The sequence below is a fragment of the Aspergillus undulatus genome, assembly GCF_047715775.1.
Source record: "Aspergillus undulatus strain CBS 261.88 unplaced genomic scaffold BDV17scaffold_1, whole genome shotgun sequence".
NCBI classification, from domain to species: domain Eukaryota; kingdom Fungi; phylum Ascomycota; class Eurotiomycetes; order Eurotiales; family Aspergillaceae; genus Aspergillus; species Aspergillus undulatus.
This window is the reverse complement of record NW_027396605.1, coordinates 1,242,892-1,259,750: the sequence shown is the minus strand read 5'-3', so window position 1 is coordinate 1,259,750 and position 16,859 is coordinate 1,242,892. Positions and strand designations below refer to the sequence as shown.

Below are 16,859 nucleotides of genomic sequence, written 5' to 3'. Positions count from 1 at the left end.
ATTCCACATCTGAATCTGCAGATGGCAAGAGAGAAACAGATGTTTCTCGTTTTCGAAGGTAATTCTGGTGTGTTGAAAGAGATGGAAGAGAAACTTTTTCGTGTCGCTTTTCTAGCATTAACGGGAAAAGGCTGTTCCGTCTCCGCGGGCCCACTCACCAGCGAATGCCGCTTTTCCGCTTTGGGTGTACTTACATTGAAGCCCGAGCTCGCTGGGGCCCATCCGAGCACATATTTAAGCACTTAAAGAACCGTTGCTGACTGGCTTGGATTCTTCCTCTTAATCAAATGAACAGAATTACCCGTGCGTAACCCCTAATCAGATGCGTGTCGGCCAAGCGCACAAAAGCCGGAAGGCCGGCGGTGTAGAAAAGATGAATCCGGATTCTTAATTGTTCTTTATTTCAGAGCGAGAAGTGTAGCGAGATACAGTAAATCATAATGACACAAAGTCGTTTGTGGGAGGTTCCTCAATCTACCGTTGCTCGGCACCCTGGGCGCGTTCAGCTTCCTGATCCTGCTCCTGCTCCCAGCTCCGCGAGAATACGTCGTTCAGAGCTTGCTGGAAAGTACGGCAGTTCATATCAATCAGGCCCTTCTTTTCCTTGGCCTCGGGGTTTCGAATGACAGAGACAAGGCAGAGATACCTGTCGAGGTTAGTTAGGGTGCTGCAAAATATATCGAGACGACATACTTGTTCATTTCCATCAAGTGGATCATGGTTTCATCATGCAGCGCAACATGGCTTTCAGCTTCCTGGTTTTGATCACCTTTTGGCTTGCGGTCGGGGTGGTCCCACGAGTAGAGCTCGGAGATGTCCACAATTACATCGATGTAGTCTGAGCACATCTCGTAACATGACATATCGATAGGGCGCGTGTCCGAGGCGATGTATATCTTGCTCAACACGTCGAAAAGATAGCTTTTCTCGAATCCACAATTATTCGATAAGGTGTTGATCAGGTTTTCCAGTGTAGACAAGTTCGGGATGAGCTTCTGAATAACCTTGCTGAAAGCCTCGAAAACTGAATAGTCGTATATCGAAGTCAGATAGTAGTGGACCGGAGCGTTCTCGTATCCAGCATCGCTCAGCTCATCAGATATCAGCTGGACAATATCTTGGAACGTATCAGTGCGGTACTCCTCAGAGAGTCCGTCCACCTTGTGGATAAACACTTCGATGTTGATGTTAGGGTAGAACTGCTGGACGGTCAATATGGTCCGGTTTAGACGAGTAACAGATTCCATGTAATCATCTTGTGCATCGATGACCCAAACCAAGGCGCCGTGGCTTCCAAATATCTCTTCAAGGTCAAACGATGACTCGAGGTATTCGAATTGGCCCGGGAAGTCCCAGACTTGAAAGTCCATAAACGAGCTATAAAAGCTATTAAAACACTGAAGAAAATGGCAGAGACCGGTGAGCATACTGAACAGAATCTTTTTGAATACGCGTAGTAGACTCTAGGAAGAGGGTTTCGTTCGGGGGCATTTTATGGAAGACGACGCTGGCAATAGATGACTTCCCACTCCTGAAGGCAATCAGTTTCCTGCGTATACTTTCCAAGACCAAGGTACTCACCGACGAAGTCCCATCAGAAGAAGACGAGGCTTGAAATCACGAGGCCTGTCGGATTTGGCACGCACCGGCTGACCGGAAGGTGTATTTGCGACCTGCAGGAATTCCTCAAGTTTTAGCCCAGCACTTATTATAGTCACCAGCAATCCTCCTTGTAGAATCATGGTGTCTGAAAACAGATGTCTCTCGAAACACCTTCCCGCAGACGATTAGAAGCCATGCACATGCGTGGTCTACTTTCACCGGCGGTCTACCGGACCAAGGTCTCGGAAAGGTTTGAGGCGGGCTTCCGGTTCTGTCAAGGCAAAAATGCAGGCGACACCCGGCAAAAGAAAACAGATAATAAAGCACATCTCCTTACCTCCATTGTGTCCAATTATCACCAAGGTACTGAATTACCCACTGTGTAAGAAGTTCGCTACAGACGCGTCAGCTCAGAATACCCAAATGCACTGAGCAAAGCTCAACGCTCACCTGCAAAAGTGTTATCTCTGAAAGGACCCCAGACACTCTGATTGTGCCAAAGGGTGACTCTGGTGTGTTGTTCAGGTTGTTAAGTATTTATTGAGCAGCGGCGCCAGGATGAGAACCCCTGGGAAGTTGAGATTCCGGGATCATTCAATTCGACAGTAAATGCATCAACCAAAGGCGCGAAGCTTGATCCAGACAATCCAATGTCTCCGCGAGAGAAGTGGACAGCGATCTTCGAATGGTTGGACAAATACGATACTGGGGGCTCAGTACACGATATCCATGATTGACAGAGATCGAGAGTAGGTGAATCGAATTGTAAAATATGGCGCAATATATATATGACTGCTCGTTGCCTAGGTGCACATTGAGTCCGGAGTGAATATACACCTGTGCGGAGGTGGTGTGCGGAGAAGAGGAACAGCGATTCCTTGCCGAGAGTGGCTCTGGTTTCGCAGATCTGGTTCCTGCGGGGAAACGAAGTTGTGAATTCGCAATAATTCGGTCTTGAGACAGGAATCAATTGGTTAATCGACCTTGTCACGCCAGGAGACTGAAGAGAGAAGGAGAGTGAGATAATTGAAGTCGTGCGCTTTGGCGATAAGCCGGGGATAAGGCTTGGCGTCTTTGTGCAGGCCGCTTTGGTTATGTACATAATCTGCGTGGCTGGGGCTCGATATGCAGCGAATTTTGGACGTCAAGCATCATTGGAGCTTTCACATGGATTGCCCATCTTATCAGTGAAGATCAGCGACAAACAAACACGGCACTTGGAGAGAATGCGGCTTTTATACAAGGCCGGCAGGTGACTGTTGCTGGTCAGCTGATTGGTTGCCTGTGCGTCATCACCGCCAATTGTTTGTCGGCTTCTTGTCCGTCTCCAAGGTCTACGGGACTCTCTCTCCTTCGCATTCTTGTACCTGGTACTTTGGTATTGTTTCCTCGAAAATGACCACCCTCATCCCGCGCGGGCCCTACTCCCAGGATGAGATCAACAATCTGTATCCAAAGGAATTGAAGCTTCAACTAGTTCAGGTTGTACGTGCCGATCTTATCTCCCCGGAACAGCCCCGATTGCAATCTTTCTGCTAACTTCTGCTCAGTTCCTACGACATGGTACGGACCAAACCTCTTTGATGACAGCTCTACGCAAATCAAGCGGCTAACAATAACTCACAGGCGAGCGCACGCCGGTATCCTCGCGCTTTGAGAATGTACAAGCCCGAACCGGCCCCACGACCAAAGAACACTCTGACTAACTTCCTTTAGGCAGGACTGACACCATGTAATTGACACAGTGATCCCGATCCTCGTATCTTGCCTTCTCCCGCTGACCCTTTCTCCCCTCCACGAAAGATTGGCCTTATTGCAATGTTGCCCGTCGCATGGTCCAGATGGCCGGGAGCAATGAGGATCTCTCATCCTGGAACGGCTTCCAATGGCGGCGAAAGATGGAAACATTTGGCGATAGAGATCAAACGATAGTGACTGTTGGCGCAGGTGGTAGCATCGAGGGTATCTGGCAAGTAACGTCTATAGGCACTGTGCTACGTGATGTCTAATCGATATGCGAACAGTCAGCACGGCGAGTTGACGGATAGAGGACGCGAGACAACCTATCAACTCGGCCAGCGCCTACGACATCTCTACGTAGATCAACTCGGATTCATGCCCAAGATCAAGACCGACACCGAAGACATGTATCTCCGTGCGACAACAATTCCGCGAGCTCTTGAGTCTCTTCAGCAAGCATTTTGGGGAATGTACCCTCCTAGTGCCCGTACGGAAGACCTTAAGCCACCTGTGATTGTCGCGCGATCCGTGTCAGAGGAAACCCTCTTCCCCAACGAAAGCAACTGCCGTCGATTCAGGCAACTGGCTCGACTCTTTGCCGACAAAGCAGCCCAGAAATGTGCGTTCCTAGATTAGCAAAAGCTGGTATGGTACTCATCTATTTTCTCACCAGGGAACAACACTCCAGAAATGGACTATATCAACAGTGTCTATTCCAAGTGGATGCCTGAACACTCGCCCCGAGTCGCTGTAGACTCTCACCCGCGTCTATCAGGTATTCAAGACACCATCAACGCAACGGATGCCCATGGCCCCGCAACAAGACTCCCCTCAGAATTCTACAACGACAAGGCCCGAGCGTACATGGAACACATAGCCGCCGACGAATGGTTCACCGGTTACAATCAGAGCACGGAGTACCGCAAACTCGGCATCGGTGCCCTCATGGGTGACGTCGTCGACCGCATGGTTACCACTGCTGTTGACGGTGGCTGGCGCAGCGAAACCGCCGCCTCGGGTAGAACCGCCGGTAGGGGCAAAGCGATCAAGTTCGCCATGAGCGGATGCCACGATACTACGCTCGCCGCTATCCTAGGGAGCCTGGGCGCGATGGATGGCAGATGGCCTCCTTTTACATCTTCCGTCGCCGTCGAGCTCTTCTCCCGTGCAGCAGACTCTACCACCACCACCGCACCCCCCGCACCCAAGCAAGGCGGCGGCCTTTTCTCCTTCCTCTCCTCATCGCCAAGCAAACAGCCCTCTCACCTTCCTCCCTCCTCAGCAGCCCGCCAGCCGCTCTCGACGCTCCCCGAATTCGCGCGTGACTCGCTCCAGAAACACTACGTCCGCATCCGCTACAACGACAAAGTAGTCCGAATCCCCGGCTGTGCTGCGAAGTCCGAGAACCATCTCCCCGGTGATGAGACATTCTGCACGCTCGACGCATTCAAGGAGATCGTTGACAAGTTCACACCGAAGAGCTGGAAGAACGAGTGCGTGCAGAACCTGGGCGAGGGATTGTACGGGAAGGATGACCGTGAGAAGGCCGTTGCTGGCTTTTAGGTCCGCTGAGCTTTGCTGATGATTATAAATGGGGAAGGGTAAAGAGTTTGTAGATAAAACGTATACAGAGCCTAATCTGAGAATGTATATACTGCATGAACGGAAGCGAGGACGATAGCATTTCAAAGTAAGTTAACGAGATTCCGGACTTGAGCTGTATATGTAAAGAACTTGTAGCTCGGCTCAGAACAGCCCTCCAATTCACCCCTCAAATAGTAGTAAGTGCTCACGGTATGATCGACGAGAAGAACCTGCGGCGGGTTGGGCAGCACCTTCCCATTTATCTGCAGCCACCTCCAAGAGTCGCACCTTCCTCGAGCTGACATCAGGGCACTATGTAGCACCTACCTCGCTTAGGCAGGCGCGGTGATACCGGGGGCGGTTGCTCGTTCCCTGTATGGTAACTGCCCAACGTATGCTTCTTAAAAGGCAGGTGCGACGGGCAACGCGGCTCCTTGCTTGAACTCAAGACGTGCCTCAGTAGAGGCAGGTACGATCGGGGCCACGAGGGTTACTCCTTTCTTGCACGGGACACCGTGCTCGTGAGGCCTGGAAGGCAAGTGCGACTGGCTGGTGGAGGATTTCGCACCTTCCTTTATAGGCCAGGATAAGGTAAAACGGTTTACCGTCCTGGTAATAACTTATCTACGTGTCAATCGCTCGTGGCGAGTGCCCGTAGTAGTGAAAAGAGGTGATGCCATATACACGTCTTAGCAAAGCAAAAAAGGAGTATTCACAAATATGGACAATATATTCAGGCTCTCGAAGCCATGCTCAATACATCTAGTTGTATCCCAAGCCAGTTATATAATATAGGGAGGTGTGAAAATCTGGTCTAATCACGGTAGCGCATAGCCCAGACAACCAACCGCCTGATGGTTCCAGAAGTAGTCGTTCCGGCGCCATAGCAACGCAAAAATCATTGTCACCGAAGCCCAGGGTGATATCAATTATTTCTATCGGATTCAGATCCGCTCGAGCTCCAACCGCTTTCACTATCAGGAGCCTCCCAGACAGACAGCGGTGGCCAACGCGAATTATTTGAATCATCAGGAGGGGAGGCGTCGTCGGAAGGAGAGATGTCCTTACCCTCACCCTCCTTTTCCTTCCCATCCACATTCGCTTTCTTCTCCGCTTTAGACGCGAGATTTTTCAGCTGCTTCTTTAGCCTGTTGTTTGCACGCAACTGTTCACTGCGCTCCTCACGCCATTTTCTAGCTTCTCTTGCCGCAGCGCGCTCGATGATTTCGAAAAGTTTCTCGGTTGCGGGAGTGAACGCTTCGAGGTCTAGCATGTCGCCAACGCGGACGCGCATGTGGTCAAAGGCTGCGACGACAGGGACGACAGGTTGTGGGGACTCGGTGGGTTCTGTTGTGATGAGAGTCTTGGGGCTCTTGGAGGCTAGGTCTTCTTGGGCGTCGTTGTCGACGGGGTTATCTGTGCTTTCTTCCAGGGGAGGCGGCGGCGCTTCCTTGGGCGTTTCCGTGTCTTTCGAGGACGCTTGGGCTGCGTCGAAGGAAAGGATTTTCTGGTAACGTTGGCTGAAGTGGGTGAGGAGGATAGCGCGGGCCTGCATCTGATGGCCAATGTTAATGGCTTCCCCAACGGTAGAGTGCTTTTTTGCGACAGCGGACCCGGCCATGTCGTCGCTGAAGGTGGCTTCGTGGATTAAAACGGTTGAGTGTTTGCCGATTGCCGCGAAACTAGGCGACGGTCGGCAGTCGCCTGAGAAAGAGACTTTGAAGCCATTCGGGAAGACGAGCGAAACGGCCATGGCGCCGCGACAGTGAGCGACGTACGTCGTAAGGAGATCCTCAAGTCCCGTGGCCTTGCGAAGCAGCACAGACAGACTGGACCCTCTCTTGTGCATCCATAATTCAGTTTGTGCGGGCTTTAAGTGCGCAACTTCTCGTCGAGGATAAGAGCCATCGGCACGACAGTGACGGTAGTTAAAGGACGTTCTGACTCGGTCCTCCTCCATGTATGGGTTCGCGGTCAGTGGGGTGAGCTTTGAGAAACCGAAATCCTCGACACTAGCATACTCCTCCAGCCACTCAACCATCATGCTATCAGACACGAGGAATAACCGCTTCTCCTCCAAGATCTTGTGCAAATTATCTTCAATATAATCAGACTGTGATACCCCGTCTGGGTAATTTTCCCGGTACCAAGCCTTGATAACGGAGACGGTACCAAGGTGATGGTCCGCATGGAGATGGCTGATCCAGATTAACCGTAGGTTTTGAAGTACTTCATGGAGCTGTTCGGGATTGAACAGACGCTTGAGCTGGCCAAGTGTGCCCTCGCCGCAATCAAGCAGGTAATATCCTTGGTCTGGAACGTGAACAAGAGTACTAGAGACATTTCTATACTTGGATGGTGAAGACGACCCCGTTCCCAGTGTTATAATCTCCGCATCAGCGCCACAGGTGTCTTCCAGCCATTTCTGGAGTTTATCCTGATGCAGCGAACGTCGCAGTCTCCTGCTAATAACCATAGCCCGCTGTTCAGCAGAGTGCGGCATTTGATTTAGCACCGAAACGGCATCAAATCGTGGTACGACTTGGGAAGTGTCCAACTTAAACTCAGGCTCCATCGTAACAATGAGCCCAGGCTCGGCTGGCTCAAATGGAGACTGAGGGCTCCGGGCGGCTTTATCGTCGTAGAGAGGGATGGCATAGTTCTGAGATCTCAGCCGGGCCATGCGAATATTCGATCCAGCAACACTTTGCATGGCCAAATAGTTTGGGCAATAATCCGTGCTCGAGACGATGTGCTTGCTGTCCGGGAATGAAGCAACAAACTCCCGTAATCGAGGATGGTCTCCCACGCCAGGGCCCAGTATCCAAAGGAAAGCTTCAAGATTTTCAGTCACCGAGGGGGACTTCCATTCCGGTCGATTGAGGAGGCTCTCGACGTATTTCGAAGTTGGCAAATCCAGCACTGCTAATCCCTTTCCACGTTTTGGCGGGCCCAAGACCATATCAGGCGTGACAACATTTCCATCTTCGGACATCACATTCTTGCCATTCGTGAGAGCACTGTAATCGGGACCACGCTTGACTTTCAGAGCTTGAGCCTTCTGGTTATCGAACCTCCCTCTAAGATCGTGGTTCTTAACGATATAGCACAGACTTTCCTCATTCTTTGTGGTGGTAGGAATCTTTGAGACGGATACACCAGGCCAGGGCTTACGGACGAGTACCTTGATCTCGGGGACTGGCTCATCCCCACCCGGAAGAGGGCCCGTGTACTTCTCCAGGTCCTTCGTCTCCGGATTACGGACAAAAATGTACGCAGGCATCTTAACATCTGCAAGGCGGGTTTCTTCCAGAGCATCCAAAGACCAATCCGAGTTGAACATGCTGGAAACGACAGACTGCCTCGTAAGTTGATCTTGACTCTGCTGATCCACTTTAACTAGACCTGTGGTATCCTCTCGATACTCATCAAGGCTCCTTTTTCTTGGACTTTGCGAGCGTGGCGAAATGAGAGACGGGCTGACGGGCATGACCCAAACTTTGGTGTTTTCATCAGACCAAGTCGGCTCTTCGAAAGGATCGCTGAAATCGGTGCGCTGCTGTCTCGAGGTACTTTTCGCGTCATATTCCTTCGTATAAACGGGTAATCCCTTCCTGAAAACGAATCGACGAGCGGTAGCCAATGTATGAGTGAGATTCCTCCCGCCGTGAACAGCCAAGTCAGTGAGCAGCACTTCTTGATCCGCGTTGGCGGCCTTGCCCTTCTCTTTAGTTTGTTGGCCCCCGGGAAGCTTTTGCCTCCTTTCCTCTTTTTCACGCTCGAAATTTTCCTGCGCGGCAATTGAACTGGCGACTCCATCGGCCTTCGTCAAAATCATACCAATCAATCCACCAGTAGTGTCCCATCCCATGCGACCCGAAATGAAAATATCGGAGATATTAGTCAACTTTGTCCCATTCTCAGTACACGCCCGCTGAAGACCCTCGGAGATCTGGCCGAACAGATAACGCTTGTTGGGGAAATGTAGGAGTACGGTCGTGCCTGGAGTATCGGCCGTCGGCGTCGTCACGATCTGGTAATAGAACTTCATTGGGAATTTTCCAATATTCCCACCCTCTGGACGTGGGAAATCTTGACGTTCGGGGCCGTTTTTGTTATTATAGATATATCGTGGCTTTCGTTTGTTTTCAGTAGGCTTCGAATGGCGCAGGGGATTGACGAAAGGAGCGGTGGTATTCGTCCGGGCGCTTTCTTGCTTCTGTAATGACGGACAGAACAAATGTCGGAGACGGTAAGGTGGAAGCACGACCCGTTCACGAGAGGCTCGAGTGAACAGCCTAGCTGGAAACCGAAGGGAAGCCAACTTGACTGACGGAGGACATCGACCTAAACGGATGGGCAATCATAGGAGTTACGCGAACAAAGTGCGCCGGTAACAGATGAAGGAGGGCAAAGCCAGTCTGACGGGGAATCATCAATCGAAAACTAGACGACAATCACCCATGAACAGAAAACAGGGATATTGATAGGAGACGAGGAGGTGATGGAATTAGACTAAGAAATCTCGGGGAGAACTGGCCGCGATTGACCGCGACACCAACTTTTTTCGCCTGAAGCGGAGTTCCACAGCCAGCCTGGAGCGCCTTCCAGTTCGATGTCCCTCCTAGCATCTACATACTAATAGTTCTGATTCAAATTACCTTAAGATCAATCAATAGTCACAGCAAATAATTGTTTGAGAAATTTTTGCATTGGTTTATATAGCCATCCCATTTCCTGACCAGGTTCAATCGCTACCGGTTACCCTAAGAACATATTTGATCAAGCCAACCCAGACCATCCACAACACCAGGAGAAAAAGACGGCAGAAAGACGCGGTAGCACAGTCGATAAGTTGATGACAGCGCCATGTTCAAATCATGCACACAAAGGAAACAAAGTGGTCTACATGTCGGATCAGTGTCTGCAGACACTAAATAAAATCACAAAAAAGTTATGACGAAGTTAACAATCTCGAGGAAGCAAGACGCAATACAGTATGGGGAATCATTGAAGGTGGGCAGTAAGCATGGTAATGCGTTGAAAGGCATCTTCCATGCTGCTGCAAAGATAAGCAAGTCGGTTGGCAGCAGCCGTAGAGTCGTTCTCGACAACGAGCTCGAAGGTACAAGCCTTGCCTGACTCAATTCCATCAAAGGAGGAGCCTTGGACAACTTCTGGCACGGACTGCTTTGGCTGATCGGCAAAAAGTGCTAGGACGGGGTCTGACTCGTTAACCACAACGTCCTGATCCCCGGCGTCCATAACTATCTGTTGTTCAGAGCGTTCGGCGAGCGGCGAGTAGTCGAGGAATGGGACATCCTTGCTGCTAAAAGATTCGGAAGAACTCGAGGGTTTGCCAGAAAGGGCTTCGGTGTCGAGAATGGGTGGCTGAGGAACTTCCAGGACGGCAAATACAGGAGCGTTGCCAAAGTTAACATCAATCCCGGTGTTCCAGCCACCATTGTTCATGTTCATTGTGGAAACATCAATCCCTTGACTCGGGACCATCATCATTCCCATTTGAGAGTGCTGCTGCTGCATTTGAAATTCATGCTGTCCGTTGCTGGGTGTCGGCTCTTTTGGGAGGTTTGCTTGTTGCACAGGAGGTTGAGACATTGTCGGAGGCTGTGGTTGCTGTGATTGCGGCTGTGACTGGTGCGGCAATTGTGTCTGTGCGCTTGGTAGCCCATTGACGTTCATCTCATCCAGGAACTGGGAGAACTGCGGAGATGCCAATAGCGTGCGAGCAAACTCTGTGAGACGGGCGTTTTCCTCGTAGAGAGTACGGTTTTGCATGCGCAACTCATGGGCTTCGGTGGTCCTCTGGGCAACCTCACTCTCGAGTTGGCCAATGTATTCTGTGGATTCAGTTAGCTTAACTCGTTCGAATAAAAGTCAGAGGACCTAGAGGGAAAGCATACCTTTCCTCCGAGATCTGAAAGCACGAGCTGAGACCTTGTTACGGAGCTGCCGGCGCTCCTTGCTGCTCAGCTTCTTTCCCTCCTCGCTAGCGAGGAGCCTCTCATCTTCATCCATATCTTGCTCATCTTTCTTGGATTTGGCCAAGTGGGAAGCGCCAGACGGTGAGGGAGAATCGTCCGAAGGGGAACCAGATGCGGACTTCATTTGCTGCAAGAGACGGGTAATACGTTCTTCAACCAGTGCGTTGGGGCCATGTTGATGTTGCGTCTGAGGAAGCTCATTGCTGGGCTGCTGTTGAAGTTGCTGTTGTTGCTGTTGGCGGAGCATGTCATGCTGTCTTTGCTGTTGGGCTGCTTTGGCCATGGCGGCTTGCTGATGCATACCAGGGTACATGCGTCCAACCTGGGTAGAGGGGCCCATGGGAACGATCTCTTGACCCCCGAGCGCGTTAGGGTCGACGAACTGGTTCTTGTTGGAACTTGGCGAGAAATAGAAGCCGGGAACGGTCATCAAGCTATCGGATTCCAAGTCCATATCCGAGAGGTTTCGAGACGGGGTAGAGTTAAAGTCCAGGGGCGCTTCATCGCGCTTGATCTGAGGCTGGAACATGTCACCACCAGTCATGGCGAATCCTGGGCTGGAGGCGCCAAATCCCATCGGGGTGATCTGATTGAACGGGATAGCTTGGGCCAGAGCACCGGGCGGAAGGCCTGTCTGTTGTTTGTGTTCGTCATATTGATGACTAGGAGCCGGAAATGCGACCGGTGACTGGCTGGACGAGGCAAAGCTAGAACTCCGTGCATCGCTAGAAACAAACTCTGAGCTAGGTAGAGATGGCTGTGACGTTAAGCCGATCTTCGATCGAGCTGGCTCTGAAGGGGTGTAACTGATCTGGTCGAGGTTGAGGAAGCTGTCGATGTCCTGATCGTAAGACGTCTGCGCGACAACCGGGTGTTCCGCGAGAGTCGCCATGCTGAGGATAAGCCGTGGCCTCCTAGAGCTATGAACAATGAATTGACTGGTTGTGAAATATTATACAAGTCTTGAGCAACGGTCGGGTTTCGAGCTCGTTCTGGGAGGTTTGAGTGACGACACGATCGTAGGGAGAAGTGCGAATATAGCAAGCAACCGAGTTGGACAGGGTTTGAGGCTAAAGAAGGGAGAGCGAATGATTTGAGATGGACGGTTCAATGAAAGCCTGAACCGAATGTAGCGAAACGTGAGTCGAAACCGAAGACGACAAGGGGAGATGGATAAGAATAAGAGGGCGGATGGTTGAAGCAGATGGAGAAACAAACAGGGCCAGGTGGTGGGAATTGCTGAAGATCAACCAAGGAAGGCCGGGCGCTGGGATGATGAAGAGGGTGAGCGAACGGAAGGCGGTGGATCCAAGTGGGGGGCGGCCAGGGGAAATGGCGTTACAGGTATCTTACAGCTAGAATAGAAACAGGTAAAAAAAGCTTGCGCGTCCTCTGCTGATTCAGCGTTTCTCTGCCATCGGGTTGGCTCTTTCGCCTCAGACTAGGGCTCCTGGGTCTGCACCCTATTTCCGGGGGTCCACTTGAAATTCTTATGGTATACAATACAACCTCAATTTGATTCCTGTTGTTCTCGAGGGCCAGAAGGTAACCCACCGTCATGGTTGCAAGTAAAGTTATCTTCACCATGTCAACGACGAGGATAACAAATTTCAATGTAACAGACAGAGACTGTTCCGCAGCCGGCCATCTATACTGCGCATTATGTCGCAGTTTGGCTGTGTTGCGCTATATTTAATCCCTCGTAGGCAGCAGAATAGCTGGAGGGACCGGCGAATTACTCTGGGTAAAAGCATAGCGTTCCTACTTCCTAGTTGAGGAATATCTACCCTTGATCTCGGGGGTTCTTGGCAACTGTGCGTGGTTTTACTAAGACAACTGGGCCTGTGTATGGATTATTGCTTCATACCTTAACCCTGAGTATCAGGCCTCGAACGACAACCTATTCGGTCAAGACCCGAATCCAAAGCGAAAACTTCAGTAGCAGTTCTGGTCTATGGGAACTCAACACTGTGGTACGGTCCTGGTATTGTTATCTGGAAGAAGAAACCTCATATCAAAGTAAGTAGAGGCAGGGAGGAGCCACTTTATCTTTATTGTTTAATTATATAGCAAAGGATGAAGAAGTTGTACTAAGTTAGCTCGCATGGCTTAGTTGGTAAAGCGCATGACTAGTAATCATGAGATCCTCGGTTCGAATCCGAGTGTGAGCATTTTTTGACAAATTTTTATTTTCCTTCACGAAGGTTTACCTAGAGCAACACTTGTGTCCTATCCTTTTGTTTTTCATTTGATGGTTTGGGTAATAGAATAAGCGCGCTGGTGATCTGAGACTACAGAGCGAATAACGTGCACGAAGCGATACCTAGATCCTGACAGGGACACGAAGCGGACCGAGGCAGCACATGATGCCGTTGTATGTAAGCCGGAAGTTAGACCATGGCGAAGTGCCACTCGTGCCTACCGGTAGTATACGGAAGCATGTATCTACTCTGTATTGCGGTTAGGCTCTCGCCCTTGCAGGCACCCGATATTCTCTGGCTTCTAAGTATATCAGGTGAGGCTATGCGGTAACCGGTCCTACGGAACCGTTTCAGGCTAAATGGTTCGATATATTCATCTCTACAGAAGTCTGCTAGTCCAAGATAGGGAAACGCTCCATGGTCGAACCGTGGGTGGGTTGGCTTCGGCGAGGTTCAGCTCTGCTCTCATCTCAAGCCTCCAGGACCAAACCTTATTTGGCAACAGTAACGAGCTCTAGCCTCTAGCCTACTACAGTACTATTGTATCATTCCTCGCCCGAATCGAGAGATGATATCTTCCCTGCGCGCAGTATCTGATGTTCCTAAGCCACGCTTAAGGTTACCCGTTAAGCCCAGCGTGGGATCGGTGTTGCTGCATGTTCTCAGATATCGAATCGAATCGAGCGCCATTAAAAAGCGCTGCCTAGGTCACTGATGCACAGCAGCAGCTTCTAACATTTTTAGCTGAGGTTCAAGGCCCGATTGCTTGACAAGTGTTTTGAGGCGTGCTGTGCCACACCGGCATACGTACGCCGCTTGACCGTGAGTGGACCAAGAGAGAAACAGTCGAGAACAAAGCGGGGGATACTGATTTTCTTCTTGAATTGTGCCTAGACCATGTTTGATGATCTCGCCGTTCGTAGGATCAGTTTGCTTGGTCAGTCGATGTGCTTTTGGATAGCTCTAGATCCTTTCCGAGGAGAAACTCTACCCGGCCGCTTCAGAGGAACTGAGACATGAGGTGAAGTGTATGAAAGTGCTCTTGATTGTGTCATTGTGAATTACACTGCAACTGCTGATGTTTGGAAGTCATCCAATGGCGATGGGAGCCTGCTGGAAGTGCCACTGGAATGCCCTTGCAGTCGAGGACGGCCAAGCGCAGACCACATACTCCACGAACAATCCTGAGTCTTAACTGCCGAAGATTCGCGCAGGGCTCGCAGGTGCGACCTCGAACCTCGAAAAAGAGACGATATCTGAGCAGACCGGGCTAGTAGTAGCCTATCGGCTCGTGGAGGCGAAGATAGGGGTACGTAGCCACTTTCCCTCAGAGTAGATACAACTAGGCCCTACTACTAGTGTGCTCTGTCGCTTTCTAGAATATCTGATTGTTCCTGGATCGTGTGGATTCAGGAGCACCTTGCAAACGGATTATCAGTCGCCCAAGAACTCGAACAAGGTTTTCTCACATGCAAATTGGATGCTGTTGCAAGCCTGAAACGGAGCCAGCCTGGATGATAAGACTTTGTTTCCCGGCGCTAAGTTCCAGAGTCGTGGTGGCTTTGATGCGCCAAGCTTTGATTTTGGGTGATCAGACCCCCACCGACATCCCCACCTCGGATTTAACTTTTGAACTCGTGAAATCGAAAGCTCGGCGTTACAAGCTAATACCAGATTAGCAGAGCGTGAAACAGGCAAGTTCTCCGTAGCGCCTATGAAAATTTTCTGCAAGGCTGTCGAGACTTGGTTTGTTGCTCGTGAGTTTGTTCTGTTCGAGCGCAACCAATGAGGTGACATGCAGCCGATTGTTCCTGGAAATCAGACAACACAGCAACCAAAGCAACAACTTCATTCGGCGCGCGTTCAGACTTCCCTTCGTCTTGGCGATTGGCCGCCCACTATGTGAGGCCGGGTGACATGCAGGGGCCAAATCCAACGGCCCGATTGGTGGCATGGGGCAACGGCTTGTCAGGCCGGAAACGGCAAGAGGAAGAAAATACCAGCTGGGTTAGCTGTGAGTGGTCTTTGACACCAAGCCGTGGCCTTTACAGTGCGCGATATTCCCAAATACAAGGAGAGAAACAAAAAAGATAATCCAAAAAATGCTCACACTCGGATTCGAACCGAGGATCTCATGATTACTAGTCATGCGCTTTACCAACTAAGCCATGCGAGCTGATTGGTTGATTTGGTTAATATTTCCCATTATAGAACCAAACAGTTGGAACCTAGAGGCAAACTGTGTAACATACTACTGCCGGCTATCGCTATTGCTCTTCCCCGTCATACTTCCGTTCCTTCCTGTTGACACATTACTTTAGAGTCATGCATGCAGTCACGCTTCAAGAGACGCTGTCCTACTACTAGTAATAAGCCCAACACCCTACTATACCCATGTTTCACGATGGTCAATCCAGAGAACTCCTACAGAACATGGGAATGGACTACTTACACAAGCTTCCCGGAACGCGAGTTGATCCTTTGATATCCGTCTGGAAATTCTATGTTATAGTCAGATGACTAAATTTCCCTATTTACTTGCTCGTGGCATGTCTTTGTCCTGAAGAGCGCCTCTGGATCATGGCCTACATTGGCTTAATACAAGGATGACCCCTCTCGGTGCGGTCTTGAGAAACGCGGTCACTCCCAACTTTATCATCTCAATTTATTTCAAACTAGAGGATCAAAGTCATTTGCCTCTGCTGTCTTGCCAAAGAGTCGTACATACAGACGTCGTTTCAACCAAGCCACCAAATGATTTCCTCGGCAGGGCAACGACCACGACTGGCGAGTGGGCTTCGAGCGCCCAGCAGGGGAGTGCGGCTGCTGCATTGATAATCCCTACCCTGGTAGGCTCACTGGGAGCTGCTAGGGTGTAGCTCTCTGCGCTACTATAGTTGCAATAAAGGGGCTCGCTCCGGTTGCGGCGGTGCGCGTGGTCTGTTGTACTGCCCTGACCACGGGAGCGAATTGACCACGAGTCCTTCCATATGCCGGAGCAGAAGCCGCTGACATCCAGCCAGCTTTTGACTTCGATGGCAAACTGGCTCTTTGGAGGACTCTGTGGTGTTTGATACAGTCTATTGTGCAACTCGTTCCGACTGCCGTAGACACCTTACCGGCTCATGCGGTCAATTGGCTGTCATGATGCTACCCTCTTTCAGAGACCCTCTCGCATTTCTGCTTACTTCCGTTGTATTGGTGGGCTATGACAGACGGGTGTGCTGGCATTTTGCAGCATGATGCTGGGCAGAGAACGGATGGCCACACGATGTCAATGGTTAGAACTTCCTCCCGGCAGATAAGTCATTACTAGGAAGTGAATATCATCAAGCTCGCATGGCTTAGTTGGTAAAGCGCATGACTAGTAATCATGAGATCCTCGGTTCGAATCCGAGTGTGAGCATTTTTTACCTTTTCGCCATCCTGCTGGATCGCCTATTCTCTCAAATTTTTGGCCGAAAACCCATAAATTGGAAAACCCTAGCGCTAGCGTGAGCGAGGGACCTCTTTTTTATCTCCACCCAGATAATTTTTGGTCAACTATGCAAAAGTCTAAGCTTTTGGCCAATCAGCTCGCATGGCTTAGTTGGTAAAGCGCATGACTAGTAATCATGAGATCCTCGGTTCGAATCCGAGTGTGAGCATCTTTTTTTTTTTTTACCTTGGTGACGGAACACTAATTCTAGATGATAAACTCACCACGGGTGAGAAGGAGGAAGAAGGG

The 16,859-nt window shown here is 50.5% G+C and overlaps 6 protein-coding genes and 4 non-coding genes across 10 annotated transcripts; 4 read left to right on the top strand and 6 right to left on the bottom strand.

The window, feature by feature from the left end:
• Nucleotides 1-264: 264 nt before the first annotated feature.
• Nucleotides 265-2,075, bottom strand: BDV17DRAFT_249522 (GTR/RAG family Ras-related GTP-binding protein). The gene is made up of 5 exons (XM_073756230.1): nucleotides 1,940-2,075; nucleotides 1,582-1,673; nucleotides 1,430-1,531; nucleotides 694-1,377; nucleotides 265-646 (listed from the first exon to the last, which is right to left on the bottom strand). The coding sequence occupies exons 1-5, from the start codon at nucleotides 1,943-1,945 to the stop codon at nucleotides 475-477; spliced, it is 1,056 nt and encodes a 351-aa protein (XP_073621370.1). The 5' UTR covers nucleotides 1,946-2,075; the 3' UTR covers nucleotides 265-474.
• On the bottom strand, nucleotides 2,050-2,789 carry BDV17DRAFT_9547 (uncharacterized protein). The gene has a single exon (XM_073765392.1). The coding sequence runs from the start codon at nucleotides 2,702-2,704 to the stop codon at nucleotides 2,132-2,134; it is 573 nt and encodes a 190-aa protein (XP_073621369.1). The 5' UTR covers nucleotides 2,705-2,789; the 3' UTR covers nucleotides 2,050-2,131.
• Nucleotides 2,790-2,853: 64 nt separating this feature from the next.
• Nucleotides 2,854-4,966, top strand: BDV17DRAFT_9497 (putative acid phosphatase). Its single transcript, XM_073765391.1, has 7 exons — nucleotides 2,854-3,087; nucleotides 3,153-3,165; nucleotides 3,229-3,263; nucleotides 3,319-3,334; nucleotides 3,406-3,571; nucleotides 3,627-3,961; nucleotides 4,016-4,966. Exons 1-7 carry the CDS (start codon nucleotides 2,998-3,000, stop codon nucleotides 4,903-4,905), a joined length of 1,545 nt encoding a protein of 514 aa, XP_073621368.1. The 5' UTR covers nucleotides 2,854-2,997; the 3' UTR covers nucleotides 4,906-4,966.
• A 700-nt stretch (nucleotides 4,967-5,666) lies between these two features.
• Nucleotides 5,667-9,537, bottom strand: BDV17DRAFT_249508 (ribonuclease Z). Its single transcript, XM_073756229.1, has one exon. It carries the CDS (start codon nucleotides 8,975-8,977, stop codon nucleotides 5,852-5,854), a length of 3,126 nt encoding a protein of 1,041 aa, XP_073621367.1. The 5' UTR covers nucleotides 8,978-9,537; the 3' UTR covers nucleotides 5,667-5,851.
• A 396-nt stretch (nucleotides 9,538-9,933) lies between these two features.
• Nucleotides 9,934-11,823, bottom strand: BDV17DRAFT_286230 (bZIP transcription factor; the record flags this gene model as incomplete). Its single annotated transcript, XM_073760858.1, has 2 exons — nucleotides 9,934-10,787; nucleotides 10,851-11,823. 2 exons carry the CDS (start codon nucleotides 11,821-11,823, stop codon nucleotides 9,934-9,936), a joined length of 1,827 nt encoding a protein of 608 aa, XP_073621366.1.
• Nucleotides 11,824-13,029: 1,206 nt separating this feature from the next.
• On the top strand, nucleotides 13,030-13,102 carry BDV17DRAFT_t11. The gene has a single exon. It is a non-coding gene; the product is annotated as a tRNA-Thr (tRNA).
• A 1,508-nt stretch (nucleotides 13,103-14,610) lies between these two features.
• On the bottom strand, nucleotides 14,611-15,196 carry BDV17DRAFT_249505 (uncharacterized protein). Its single transcript, XM_073756228.1, has one exon. It carries the CDS (start codon nucleotides 15,084-15,086, stop codon nucleotides 14,808-14,810), a length of 279 nt encoding a protein of 92 aa, XP_073621365.1. The 5' UTR covers nucleotides 15,087-15,196; the 3' UTR covers nucleotides 14,611-14,807.
• Nucleotides 15,197-15,235: 39 nt separating this feature from the next.
• On the bottom strand, nucleotides 15,236-15,308 carry BDV17DRAFT_t5. The gene has a single exon. It is a non-coding gene; the product is annotated as a tRNA-Thr (tRNA).
• Nucleotides 15,309-16,465: 1,157 nt separating this feature from the next.
• On the top strand, nucleotides 16,466-16,538 carry BDV17DRAFT_t12. Its single transcript has one exon. It is a non-coding gene; the product is annotated as a tRNA-Thr (tRNA).
• A 168-nt stretch (nucleotides 16,539-16,706) lies between these two features.
• Nucleotides 16,707-16,779, top strand: BDV17DRAFT_t13. The gene has a single exon. It is a non-coding gene; the product is annotated as a tRNA-Thr (tRNA).
• Nucleotides 16,780-16,859: the final 80 nt, after the last annotated feature.

What these genes read in the sequence shown, in the direction of transcription:
- BDV17DRAFT_249522 (XM_073756230.1), bottom strand. An exon ending in ATTCAAAAAGATTCTGTTCA is followed by an intron (nt 1,378 to 1,429) that starts GTATGCTCACCG and finishes TAGCTTTTATAG; the next exon opens with CTCGTTTATGGACTTTCAAG. An exon ending in CACTTGATGGAAATGAACAA is followed by an intron (nt 647 to 693) that starts GTATGTCGTCTC and finishes TAACCTCGACAG; the next exon opens with GTATCTCTGCCTTGTCTCTG.
- BDV17DRAFT_9547 (XM_073765392.1), bottom strand. Translation starts at nt 2,704, where the DNA reads ATGTACATAACCAAAGCGGCCTGCACAAAGACGCCAAGCCTTATCCCC.
- BDV17DRAFT_9497 (XM_073765391.1), top strand. Translation starts at nt 2,998, where the DNA reads ATGACCACCCTCATCCCGCGCGGGCCCTACTCCCAGGATGAGATCAAC. An exon ending in GGTAGCATCGAGGGTATCTG is followed by an intron (nt 3,572 to 3,626) that starts GCAAGTAACGTC and finishes ATATGCGAACAG; the next exon opens with TCAGCACGGCGAGTTGACGG. An exon ending in CGACAAAGCAGCCCAGAAAT is followed by an intron (nt 3,962 to 4,015) that starts GTGCGTTCCTAG and finishes TTTTCTCACCAG; the next exon opens with GGAACAACACTCCAGAAATG.
- BDV17DRAFT_249508 (XM_073756229.1), bottom strand. Translation starts at nt 8,977, where the DNA reads ATGAAGTTCTATTACCAGATCGTGACGACGCCGACGGCCGATACTCCA.
- BDV17DRAFT_249505 (XM_073756228.1), bottom strand. Translation starts at nt 15,086, where the DNA reads ATGCCACCAATCGGGCCGTTGGATTTGGCCCCTGCATGTCACCCGGCC.